General features: G+C 61.4%; 1 protein-coding gene across 1 annotated transcript; it reads right to left on the reverse strand.

Moving 5' to 3' along the window:
- Positions 1–2,254: 2,254 nt before the first annotated feature.
- Positions 2,255–12,376, reverse strand: TMEM132E (transmembrane protein 132E). The gene is made up of 7 exons (XM_023744196.1): positions 12,316–12,376; positions 11,862–12,023; positions 10,866–11,009; positions 8,263–8,468; positions 6,253–6,541; positions 5,192–5,383; positions 2,255–4,270 (listed from the first exon to the last, which is right to left on the reverse strand). The coding sequence occupies exons 2-7, from the start codon at positions 12,009–12,011 to the stop codon at positions 3,233–3,235; spliced, it is 2,019 nt and encodes a 672-aa protein (XP_023599964.1). The 5' UTR covers positions 12,012–12,023; positions 12,316–12,376; the 3' UTR covers positions 2,255–3,232.
- Between the last annotated feature and the right edge of the window lie 348 nt (positions 12,377–12,724).

Consider the following 12,724-nt stretch of genomic DNA (forward strand, 5'->3'; position numbering starts at 1 on the left):
CAGGGCCAGGGCCATTCCAGAGGGGCTGTTAACTTAATGTCCCGCCGCGTGCCTCCACACCGGCTCCCTCCTGAACTGCGTGGGGGTCAGGCCTTGGCCGTTTCCAGCAATTGCCTCTGAGCCCTGGCATCTGGGCAGGGAGCGAGGCATGACGAGAAGGGGACACAAATCACGGCCGGGCAGCAGGCCCTGTCGCTAGGTTGGCTGTGGAACTTCCGGCCAGTGGTACCCTCTCTGGGTCCTCACGTCCCTGTGTGTGACGCCTGGATGCGGACAGATACCATCATGACGGCGTCCACTGTCTCCCCTGGAGGGGCCAGGTCCCCCGGGTTCATTGGGAAGGTCTCTGCCAGGCAGCAGCTCAGGTCTCCTCCCTGTCGTCCCCCTGGGGGATCAGCAGTTGGCAAAGTCTGCAGCTGAAAACCAGCCACGCACCAGGTCTCCATTCCCGCGACGCTGGCCCTCCTCCTTCCTGCTGCAGCGTCTTCCTAACGGGGCCCCTCACCCTTTCCATCCTTCCTTCCTTCCCCCAGGGAGAGGGAGATGATCTGAACCTCGGGTCTGAGCCTGACTCCCAAATCTATGCTAACCCCCCCACCCCCCCGCCCACACACACATACACTCCCTCTGGCCTCCATGCCTTTGCACGGATGTGCTCGTATTTCCCTATCCCCAGGGTCTCCTGCTCCAGGCAGCGGGCAAGCACGTGCGGAGACAGGGAAGCGAGAGAAAGCACGGGGTGTGAGGTCTGCAGCCTCTGGGCCTGCACGCCCGCCCTCCTCCCTTCCTGGGATGTCCTTGGCCCCGTCCTCAGCAAATCCGGTTTGAAAATGTCTCCTTCTCTCCGCTGTCCCCCACCAACCCAGGGCAAAGCCGCCACGGACAGCATTCATCGTCCCAGTTGGCCGTGGTCGGCTGACTTGCCCATCTTCCCCGCAGAGCTGGGGCTCCTCCCATACTCCCCGGCAGGGCCTAGCACATAGTAGGAGCTTTCTGTGTTGCATAAACAAATGGAACCGTGTTCCAACTTTAGCACCAGCACCCCCTCCCATGCGCACACACCCAGGCTAGAATATTCCCTCTTCCTTGACTCGCACCTATGCCCCATCTCTCTCTGTAATTGTGATTTTCCGCACTGATCACGTGGTAAGATGGCAGGGCATAGAAAAGCCCCAAATGCAGAACAGTGAGAAAGCCATCTATAGTTTTTGTGTGGTCTTTAGTCGGCAAGCATTTGTTGAACACTTGCCGATTCTAGGCACCGAGGGTTAAGGGGGCCCCTTTAGGAGGTCACCGTCAGGGTTATTTGAGTAGCAGGTGTCTGGTGCTCTGGGAACTCGAGGACAGTACTTCTGCCCCGGGTTCTGCCCTGGCCATGGCTTCCCTGTAGCTTCCTCGTGCCACTGAGCTATACCCATTCCCTGTTGCCAGTCCATCTTGGGCAGAGCTGGCCCATCTCCAGTCTTCCTTCAGGGCCGCACCTTCCCTGAAAAGTCAACCTGAAGGTGGCAAACTCCTTGTCTTGTCTGTGTCAGGAGCTTTGCTGCCGCTGGGCGCCGTGCGGGGAGCTTAGGTACCCAATCCTCACGGTGCCCCCAGGGCTGCCCCTGCCAAGGAGCAGAGGCCTGTGGGAGGCAGGCGTGTTTCCCAGGGGTTGGACCAGGTGCCAGTGCAGCCTGTCCTGCCCCTGGTCCGTTCTGCCAGATGCTGGTTGCTATGCCTCCTCCCCTCTCCAAGGTGGTTGCTGAGCCACCTCTCCAGGCTGTTGGAGGCTGGCCAGGCTCCCCCACAGGCAGCAGCCCCGGTCTCCCAGGGCCAGCCAAGGGCCCTGTGGGAAGGGCCTACCCAACAGCCTTGGCTCTCTCCGGCCTGGCTCCTGCCATGGAGACCACCAAGTTTTCCCCATCAACCCATGGAGAAGGGAGGCCTCCCTGAGAGGCGGGGATAGAGATGGGGATGGGGATGGGGATGGGGATGGGAGGAGCCTCCTCTGAGGGGAGGGCTGAAGGCTGTGGAAGAAACGGGCCAGCACCGAGGTCCATGAGCCCTGGATGCTGGAGGGGGAAGAACGGGACGGCCGCGGGGCTCAGCCGTGTTTCTCTCTCAGGTCATTTACTGTGCCCACGTGTGCATGTGTGTACACGTGTGTGTGGGGTGAGTGTGCGTGCGTGCACATAAAGCAGAGACACGGAGCCAGCCACCATGCACTGTCTGTTCTCTGGGAGCTGCTGCCCCCACCTAGAATCTGGTCGCCTCCATTTATTTAAGAAAAAACCGGACACAGTGGTGGTAGAACCCGAGAGAAAAGTGGCTGTGAGATGGGGTAGGGAGACGCCCGCTCCCTCGGCCTTGCCCATCCCCAGCTCCTTCACAGCTTCCTCGGTGGGTGCCCCCCTCCATTCCCACCGGATTCCATTTCCTGGGGGGATGGGTGGTCGCCCCTGCAGAGCAGGGAGGAGAGGCCAGCAGAGCTGGGGGGGCTAAGGCGGAGTGCTGGCCTTGCTATGGGGCAGGCCTCCCTGGGCCCACCCAGACCATGGTGCTCTGGGCTGTGGCTTGGCCAGGGGTGGGCTGAGGACTCCTCCCCCTTTCGGCCACTTCTATAGCCCTTGGGGGCAGAGGAGGGAGTCCTGGGCTCCTAGGAAGGTGCCTGGCTTGGCCACAGACCCCTCTGGGGTCTGCTCCCAGGTCCTAGGAAGGGACTGGCAGGTCCCAGAAAGCCAGAAGATGCTACACGTGTCCCCCAACCTCCCCAAAGTTTTGTCCACAGCAAGATCCTCGGCAGGGCAGGCAGCTGCTGCCTCCCGCCCTGCAGGACAGAAATCCCTGAATAGTGGTTTGAGAAAAGTCTTTGTGCAGCTTGTGACACAAGACCCCACAGAACCCCCAGCACAGGGGGGACCCCGGGGACGTGGGAGGCAGGGGCGGCTCACAGAGCGGGCCCACCTGGCCTCGCTCCTGGGCCTGGCTGTCTCGGATGGGAGGAGGTTTGGGAAAGGCAGGAGGGCTGGGCTTGCCTCCTCCTAGCGCGCTCCCAAAGGGGCCCTCCACCTGCTACAGCAGAGAGGGAACCGTGTGAGGCAGCTGGAGGGCCGGTGAGGGAGGCGGCGCCTGCAGAGAGCAAAGCTGCAGGGGCCGGGCCTTTAACATCCACGTCCGCCGCCGGCAGCCCGGGCGAGCAGGGGTCCTGGCCGTGTCCCACACAGAGCCCACCCCCCGGGGGACGGCGCCTCTACGCCATCTCTTTGTTTCTGCGCATGTAGTTTGGGGGTGCAGCAGGCCGCGTGGTGCTTGCCACATCCGGGCAGCCCCAACCCAGGTCCTCATCGTCGTCCTCCTCCTCCTCGCCGGCGGGCACCGAGTCATAGGCCAGCTCCTCCGTGGGCAGCGTGGTGAAGGTGGTGAACTTGACCCGCTTGCGCTTGGACGTGGGCGAGCTGGCGGGGTCCTCGGCCTGGTCCCGGGCCGAGCCGCCCGAGGAGCCGTCGCCCCGCCCGTGCACCTGACTCTGGACACTGGTCTGCGAGCTGCCGCTGCTGTGGTGGTCGCCGTGGCAGCAGGCGGGCACGGTCTCCAGCGGGTTGCCGGCCGGTGGCGACAGCTCCCCCTGCGCCCGCAGCGGCTGCCCGTTGCCCAGGAACACCCAGTGGTGGGAGTGGTCCGTGCTGGTCTGGCCCTCGGGCGGGATGCGCTTGTGCCGGTAGCGCAGCACGAAGACCACGCAGTTAATGAGGAAGACGAGGATGGCGAGGCAGAAGACGCCCAGCAGCGCGTACATGCCGATCTCCAGGTCCGTCAGCCCCCGCTGGGGGCTCGTGGGCAGCAGCAGCAGATCTTCTGTGGGTGGCACCGCTGGGCTGGTGGTGACCGGCCCCGGAGCCTCGGGTGGGGACATCCCCGTGCCCGGGGGGCCGGCTCCCCGAGCTTCGTCCTCGCCCCCACCCGGCCCCGGTTGGCTGGGGCCTGGGTAGTCGTAGGTGGGGTCCTCCTCCTCCCGCCCAAAGTGCACCCGCAGGCCCACGGGCGTCGTAGCCAGGACGCTCTTGCGCTTGGTCTTCTGGCAGCTCTCGGCGATGGTGAGCTCCGCGCGGAGCAGCTGCCCTGCCCCCTCCGCCTCAGCCACCACCAGCGGGAAGGCCCGGTCCTGGGTCACCGTAGCCACCCGCTCGTCCAGGCTGCTCACCAGCAGCCCATAGTCCCGGGGGCTGTAGAGGGAGAGCGGAGCTGTGGTGCCGTCACTGTAGGAGAGCCAGAGGCTCAGGAGGGCTTCCTGGAGGAGGAGGAGAAGGGGAGAGGAGTCAGAGGCTGGTCCTGGCTGGCTTCCCTGTTGGATGAGCTTTGTGAGGGCAGGGACCCGGGTGTCTGGCTCCCGGCTGGACTCCCAGGGCTGGATGCGCCTGGCAGGTGGCAGGGCTCAGGAATGACTGACGGAGGTAGTGAGGAGGGTCCAGGGCACATGGTGGCCTCCCGCTGCCTTGAGAATTCCTCTGCCCACCTCACCGTTCTCCTCTGGATGAGCTAAAGGTAAGTTCTGCCTTGGGTCTCACTCAAGTCCCTTTTGCTGCAGCACTTAGCCCACTTCTCCATGCCTGCCCCTGGGATCACCCCCATCCGACACTTGGAGGTTGAGGACACACGCCCAACCCCAGTCTCCCCTGTTGGTTACTCTGGTCTTCCTGCAGGTGAGAAGGCAGGGCCCAGAGAGAAGGGATTGGCCTGGGGTCAGGGAGCGAGTGGAGGCAGACGGCTTCTGGCTCCTGACTCCTGGCTTGGTGCTCAACACCCGCCTTCTCATTCCCTGGGCTTCTGCCTGTCACCTTTCCACCTTTGCCTGCAGCCAGTGTCCTGGCATTTCTAGGGGTGGGGTGGGCTGTAGCTGGGGCTCCAGAAATAGGTAAGTGTAATTCCTGGGGTACAGGCAGAGCTGATGGGCCCTCTGAGAATCTGAGAGGGGTAATCCTTAGCAGGAAGACCTCAGGTGGCAGGTGCAGAAAGTGAGACCTTGGCCAGACTCCCCGTGCAGACGGCAGTGGGGTGAGGTGGAGCAGGCACACAGGGCATGGAGGGTAGAGAGATCTTCCATTGCCTAACGCCCTAATTTTGGGGCACTTGTGGCAAAGGGCAAGCCAGAGCCCGCAAGCCCTCCTTCTACACTCCAAGCCCCAGGCTGGTAGGCGGGGCACCCAGTTACCTGCTTGAGGAAGCTGAGGGTTTGCTGGGCGGCGGCAGTGGCCAGGATGGTGTGGCTGCTCCCGGGGCTTGGCCGTAGGGAGAGGGCGAGGCTGGCCACCACCTGGGCCTGCAGCTGTGTGATGCTGACCTTCTCCTCTGTCACGGTCAGCAGCGTCTCCCCGAGCACAGACTCCGTCAGTGGGGACACCACCTGAGGCAGAGAGGGGCAGGCGTGGGCGAAGGCCAGGAAAGCGGGACCCCAGGATCACCCATCAGGGGGAGTCCTGGTGCCACCGGAAGAGAGGTCCAGGAGGTGGGGCAGGCTGGGAGGCTCTGCCTTAGGTTTGCACCTGGGAACCAGGGTCCAGGGGTCTCTTGGGGGGGCAGTGCGTGTGGAGCTTGCAGGAGCACAGAGAGAGAGAGATGGGCAGATGTAAAGGAAACAATAGGCCCGCACAGTGAGAAATAGCAACTGATATTCCAACCTCAATGTGAGGGAGACGAAAGGGAGTGGTGGGGACTGTGGCCAACGGGAGAACTCATGCTCATGGGAAGGGAGCACCAGTACTGACTCTAGCAGCATATTCCCAGGTGGGAAGGCAGGCCCCGTGTTGCCAGATTTATATTTTGTAAAACCAGAAATCTGGTTTTCTAAACAATGAGAAGCTTTCTAATTTTCAAATGTAGGATCAATTGTTTGTACGAGCAGATTCCAGCACACGGGTCACTGCTCACCATCTCCCAGGTGGAGGATTTCTACTCGGGCAAATGTCAAGGAGGCCAGAGTTGAGTTCCTAGCTCCTGAACTCCCTCTCCGGGCCTCTAGCTGCCTGAGCCCGCACCTGCTCTCAGGGACCACGCGGGGATGCGAGGTTGATAGTCCTGGTCAGGCGTGGAGGGAGACGCTTCACCACGGTGGAGCTAAAGGACCTTGGCCTCTGATGGTGGAACATCAGGCAGAGGCGCAAGCAGGGAAGAAAGTGTGTTTTGGGGGCCGAGGCCCTGGAATTCCTTTCCTAAGAACGTCTGCATCCTCTGCCCACAGGCAAACAGGACTCCTGGCACTGCCCTTGTGCCTACCTTGAAGGGGGTGGTGCCCGGCTCCAGGCCTGCCAGCGTGCTGCTGTCTACCAGGCGTGCCACTCGGGGGTCACCCACCCGCATGAAGTCGCTGACCAGGTCGGTGACCTCCACCAGCCAGTCCGGGCCCAGCATGGTGACCACCTGGTCGGTGCCCTCGGACGAGGTCGTGTGGAACTGGGTGAAGACCTGCAGAGTGGCGTGCTGGTACTGCAGGGTGCAGCCGCGGCTGCTGCTCTGCCGCCGCTCCTCCTCCTCCTCGTCCTCGTCCTCGCTCTCCCGGGCTGACCTGGGTGGGGGCACAGGATCAGTGACCTGCACAAGCCCCTCCCTCCCCTGGCCCTGCTAGCCGTTCCCCGGGCTCCCGCGGATGGCAGTGTGCAAATCGCGAGCCTGTCCCTGGCTCACTCCTGTTCCTGACAAGTGAGGAGCTGGGAGGCCCAGGCTCTTCCCTCCTAAAAAGGCACCTTCTTGGCCCTCCCTGGTCTCTCTGCCTCCACTTGGCTTCCCCCACGCCTGCGAAAAGCTGGCATCAAACCCTAACGAGTGCGACCTCTTTTCAGCGCTGAGCGTGAGCCTGGCCCTGCTCTCAGCTCTGAGCTGGAGCAAAGGCGATCCCTTTACGGAGTGCCAGGAGCCGGGCTGGCTCGTCCTACGCTGTGTGGCAAACAGAACTTGTAAGTGCTCAACCTGGATGTTTAGCTGAGATTCACAAGCCAAGTGTTGAAGGGGCGGCTTGGGTTTCTCTTGCTGCTCATAGTGAAATGCAAACAGGAGAGAGAAAAACTGAGGGAAGAACTGGTGAGCAAAAGGGACCCAGGACGTGATGGTCTGGGGAATGCTCCGCCTACTCAGAATTACCCACAAGGCAAAAAGCAAGAGAGTCACCCTGTGGCTACTGCTTTGCTAGTGCTTAGAAGAATCAAGCACTAGAATATTCATCCACACAGAGGGTGCTTTTACCTGTTAACAAATCCAATCCTCACCACAGTCCTGTGAGGTAAGTGTTAATGTGCCCATTTTACAGATGAGGAAACCGAGGCATGGAGAGGTTATGTGCATAGCCCGCGGTTGGCCAGCCAAAGAGCAGAGGTCAGTTCTCAAACTGGTTGTCTGGCTTCAGAGTTTACTGCGTCCTCACTACTCAAAGCAGCATCAGCATCACCCAGGAGCTGGTCCAAATACATGTGCAACGGACAGGATCCTCAGGTGAGCCCTGTGCTCGTTCAAGTTCGAGAGGCTCTGGTCCACCCGGCCTTGCTTTCCCAAATCCTGCAGAATTGAACTGAGCCCAAGTCTCAGTTCGCCTGCTCCTCTCCCTAGCCCTGCCCTTCCTCCTCTTTCCTGCTGGCTTTTCTCTCTCGCAGCCATGGTGGGTGAGCGGGGTGCGCTGAGTGCAGACGTCCATGCCCCGCAGTTGGGTACTCAGGTGTGTGAGCCTGCCCCCCAGAGAGCGGACCCAGTGTGAGTTAGTGTGTGCCCAGCTGATGTGCCTACAAGTGTGCCTCGGCGTGCCCAGGCTGGGGCACGTGTGTATAGCCGTGTGTGCTCCTGTGTTACTGTGTCTGCTCCATTTTGTCTGCTGTTGGACTGGTCTCTCACCCTGTTCCCCAGACAACTCCTTTCCACTCATCCTTTTAGACTTAGCTCAAGAGTCACCTCTTCCAGGAAGCCTGCCTTGACTTTTCCCAGAGGGAGAGGTGGTTCTCTCCTTTGTGCCACTCAATTCCCTGCTTCCTGCATCCACCGTGCTCTGTGGCATATACATGATGGCTTCCCTGCTGGACCCAGAACTTGGCTGAGTAAGGCACTGGCCACATTCATCTCGCATCTCAAGCACCCGCCAGGGCCTGGCACGCAGTAGCTGCTCAGTAAAAGTTTGTTGAGTGCATAACCAGCCCCAGACTGTGTACATCGAGGCCCTTAGGCACACATGCAGATCAGACCGTGTGCCAGGGCTGTGTCACCCGCGAGTGTCCCGAGTATCTGCCGTGTGTGGAGGGGCTGTACCTCCGGTCGGGGAGGATGGGTACCCTCCAGCCCTTCACTTGGCTGAGGCGGGCGTCCGAGAGCTCGATGTGCAGGGGCAGCTTGGGGACCCAGACTGTCATTTCCAGGGGGGCACTGAGGACGTCGTAGCGGAAGGTGACCCTGGCATTCATGGACCCGCGAGACTCCTTTCCGCTAACAAACACGTAGTCACAGCTGCTGGATACCTGGGGAGGGGAGGGAGGTTGGTTGGCATGTCTTGCCCTACAGGTCATCCTGCGGGACAGTGCAAGGAACTGCAGTCTGACAAGCAGGGCCAGAGGCTGTTGGAGAGAGAAAGTACCCGTCACGTGAGGCTGAAGGGGAGGGTGCCGGGGGGAGAAGGCACCTCCTCATTTAATTCCTCGGGGAGGTGTCAGCTTCTGTGTCCCCGCCTCCGTCCTGTGTTCCCAGAGACCATCTCTCAGGGGCTACGGTGGGAGGTGGATGCAAATGCCTTCACAAGGGGAGCTTCTGGGCACCAGATCACACCTCGGAGGAGGCTTCAGGCTGAGTGTCCTCAGGCCTGGCTCTCCTCCCTGCGTGACCACCTGGGCGGTGCTGGCAGGTAGAGCCCTTCACTGCACCAAAGCGCAGCCTGTCCTGAGCAGGACACAGGTGCTGCACTGAGCCAGGAGGAGGTCAAGTGGGGGGTGGGGGGTGAAGGGCAGGACTTGGCTCCTCCGGGGCCCCCCTGGAGCAGCAGTCCCAGGAAAACGGGCTCTGGTTAATGTCAGGCGAGGGGGCTGCTCCAGCCTGGGGAGGGAGTGAGGGAAGGAGAGAGGACAAATCAGGACCAGAGGACCTCAAGCCCAGACCGGCCATGACTGCCACCACGGGCTGCAGCTTTTGCAAGTGCATTGCCCATCTGGATACCAACTTGCATCTTAGAGCTTCCCCGGATAGGCACAGGCCTGCTGAACACCTCTGGGGGGCGGAGACCTGTGCCCACTCACAAAGGTGTCGCCGCCAGCCCTTCCGGACAGATGCGGATGGGTGTGCGTGTTACATGTGCCCACACACACACCTGGACTGAACACGGTGTGCAGTGTATTTAGGTGCTCCAGCTGGTGCGTGCCCGTGGGTGCACGTCCTCACGTTTGGAAGCAGCCTGTGGGCTGATCACACCCTGAAGGCTCTGGTGTGTGTGTGGCGGGTGGGTGAGGCGGGGAGCCGGGAGGTGCTGGGCTGGGGCTCATTTGTGGAGATGAGCCCGGGGCGTCCCAAACTCCTGCTCGCTCTCTTAACCGTCTCAGAGGGGCGGGAGGGGGGAGTGGGACCGCAGCCCTGCCAGCGATGCTCATTTCCCACTTCGGGAGGCAGAGCATCCCATCTGAAGGCTGGCAAATTCCACTTAGAATATTGGCAAACTCCAACCCGAGTGTATTTCATTGAGAACGGACACAAGTTCCATTTAGAATCTTCGCTAATTCCCTTTGGTATCTCAGCCATCACGACTTTGTTCTGGTCCCTCTGGGGCCGGGGTGGGGGTGCCTGGGCAGCAGAGAAAGGTGCGGGGCTCTTGGGAGCAGGCCCATTCTTCCTGCGCCAGCTGCCAGCAGTGGAGGGCCCCGTGGGCCTGGCCAAGGCTTCTACTCCCAGGAGGTGATGGGGGTGGGGGACCACGCCATCTGCTCTAGCTCACTTGGAAGGACTTCTTCTTGGATGGGGGATAGCCAAGGTGAGCTCCAGACTCCCAGACCTGGAGGGACCCAGGGCAGAGTTTGGAGAGAGAGTGTGCACTCTAGGGTTAGCCCCAGGGAGCCAGAGGGAGCCCACCCACATCCCCCCCCCCCCGCCCCCCTGCTCTCCTTCAAGCTGGAAGATTGACAAGAACAGGGAACAGATTCCGGTATCGAACTGCTGGCTGGACACCCTCCTGCATTACTGCCCGCTCTACTGCCTCTGACCACTATCCAAGGCCAGGGGAAGGGGCAAATCTGGAGGCCCTCCTGGGGAGGTGGCAACTGGGCCATTTGAATCAGATCAATACCCTTTTTGCTAGGCCATGGAGGACCCAGGGCGGGGGAGAGGGGGGCGTCTCTGGGGAGGAGCTCAGGGAGGGGCCTTTGGGAGTTGGAGGAGGTTGGGGTGTGTGCCCAGAGGGGTTGGGTCCTTCCTTGTACAACCCTCACTCCTGGCCTAACTCACATGCTTCTGGAAGCTTCCTCCCTGTGCTGGGTCTCCTCCACTTGGAGCCAGCATCCAGGTCCAGAGCATGTCTCTGAGGGGTTCACCCTCTGCCCCCTCGTTGCCTTGCCCAGTGTCTGCCACACACCAGGGGCTCCAGAACCACTTGCCAGATTAGATTGACTTCTGCCTTCTCCCCATGGTCTGCAGACAGTCTCTTCCCCATTCCTACAGGCAGCCCTCCAGGGCTGGCAGGGCAGTGCCCAGGGCTTTCCCTCACCTCACTCAGGCCGAATGAGGGATGCCCACAGCTCTTTCCCACTCCTCCCAATTCCAAGTCTTCTTGCCTGCCGAGGGAACCTACACGGGACGTGAACGCCCCTCTGGCTTGGGGCTCCCCTCCCCTCGAAGGTCTAAGGCCTTCTTCCCAGGGGCCCCACCTCCAGGAAGCTCACCTTGATGATGTCCTCATTGTCAGACTCACATTCCACCAAGGCAGAGACATCTAGGACGAGGCCGGTCACTTCGATGGCAATGACCTTGACAGGGATGGCCACCGTCCGGCCAGTCAGGATGGCCGTGTTGATGATCTCTGTGTCCTGTGGGGAGGAGAGGAGGGTGGGGCTCTGCTGAGCCAGGTGCTTGCAGATCCCTCCTCTACCAGGACACACCAGCCAAGGCCCCGGCTCCTGACTGCCCCTACTTGTCAGGTGTGCACCCTTCCATGGGGACACCTGCGCACATGTGCAGGGAGGTGCGTCCACCCAGCCTCGCACCTTCTCAGATGCTCAGCTCGCTTGGTCTTCTGCAGTAGCTCCCATGGTCTACCTCCCTCTGCTGCCGAAAAACAACCATTCCCAGTGCCTCCCATCTTCTCTCCACGCCTTCCATGCTCCCCAGGACGCGCTGAGGAAAGTCCAGCTCATTTGCCTGGCCATTCAAGGTGCTCCTGGGCTGGCCCCGGCCCATCATCCCAGCCTTATCACCCCAATGCCCTCTTCCTAAGCCCATTGCTCCCTTGGACCAACCACTCACATTCCCATCACTGCACCTTCAGTCTGCATGGTCCCCTGACTAAAGCACTCTCCTCGTCTTCTCTGATTGTGTGAGCCCTTCCCCCACACGGCCTTCAAGGTTCAACTGCATGGCCACCTCCTCCAGGAAACATCCCCCGAGTGGTCCCTCCATGGGTGACTTCTCCCCCCTCAGTCCCCCTCAGCATCTGCTGTCCTACTCCAGCACCAGGCGGAGTGCTGCCTGCCTCCTGTGAGTGCGTGCGTACACACACACACACACACACACACACACACACACACGTTTACATGGTTCAGGAGACAATCATACACGCAGACACTGGATCACAGGCACATGTGCACTGACCTATACGCACACTGAGCCGTGCGCATTCCCATCACACACGCATCCACCGGCCGGTCCCCGGCCCTGCTCACCATGGCCAGGGGCAGGATGGCTTGCACATCGCGCTGGATGACCGTCAGCTCGGTGACTGCCCGTTCCAGGTCGGCCAGAGCGCCATGGCCGCGGTAGTCGATGTGCCACATGATCCTCCGCTTGACCGACTGGCTGGTGAAGTTCTCCATCTCAAAGTCCAGCTGCAGGATCTCCAGGGGCCCCTGGCCCTCCCTGCCCGGGCAGGAAGGAAGGAGAGCCAGAGAGGAAGGGCTGGGGGCGACTCCGGAGCTCTGGAACCCCAGCCCCTCTCAGCAGCCTGCCCTCTGGGGCCCTCCGAGCCTCCTCCAGCCACCGAGGTGCCCCGCCTGGACTCAGAGCCCCCACAGACTAAGCCCAGCCCTCCCACAAGCCTGGCCTCCTCCACCAAGAACTCCCCCACCCCCCAGGAGCCTGTCCTGCAGAAAGGTGGGCAGAGGCGCCACCTCGGCTCACCACGGGGGCAGGGGTGAGCCCTGGGCCCAGGCCACATCCACGGTGGCCGTTGAGTGCTTTGCCCCAGTCAGCAGCTCCGAGGTCACGTGCCACTGGCCACTCCGTGACTTGGTGCCTAAAAGGGTCACTCCCTTCTTGGCCTTCACCCTGGGACAAAGAGGGAGGAAGGAGGAGGAGAGAGTCAGCCTGGGGCCCAACGTGATTCTGTGAGATACGGAGACAGGGCGGGGATTTCTGTCACCATTAGACAGATGAGACCACTGAGGCTCAAATAAGTGACATGTCTTCCTGAGGTCGATCGAGTGATAGTGGAAGAGCTGGGATTAGAAGGCTGGACAGGCAGGCTGGGTGAGGCCCTACAGAGGGACCGCCAGACCCTGACCCCTGAGCGCCTACCTGAGTGTGAAAT

This window comes from Myotis lucifugus, unplaced genomic scaffold, assembly GCF_000147115.1.
Source record: "Myotis lucifugus unplaced genomic scaffold, Myoluc2.0 scaffold_435, whole genome shotgun sequence".
In the NCBI taxonomy this organism is placed as follows: domain Eukaryota; kingdom Metazoa; phylum Chordata; class Mammalia; order Chiroptera; family Vespertilionidae; genus Myotis; species Myotis lucifugus.

What these genes read in the sequence shown, in the direction of transcription:
- TMEM132E (XM_023744196.1), bottom strand. Translation starts at nt 12,011, where the DNA reads ATGGAGAACTTCACCAGCCAGTCGGTCAAGCGGAGGATCATGTGGCAC. An exon ending in ACAATGAGGACATCATCAAG is followed by an intron (nt 8,469 to 10,865) that starts GTGAGCTTCCTG and finishes TCCCCTCCCCAG; the next exon opens with GTATCCAGCAGCTGTGACTA. An exon ending in CCCATCCTCCCCGACCGGAG is followed by an intron (nt 6,542 to 8,262) that starts GTACAGCCCCTC and finishes GCCCCCACCCAG; the next exon opens with GTCAGCCCGGGAGAGCGAGG.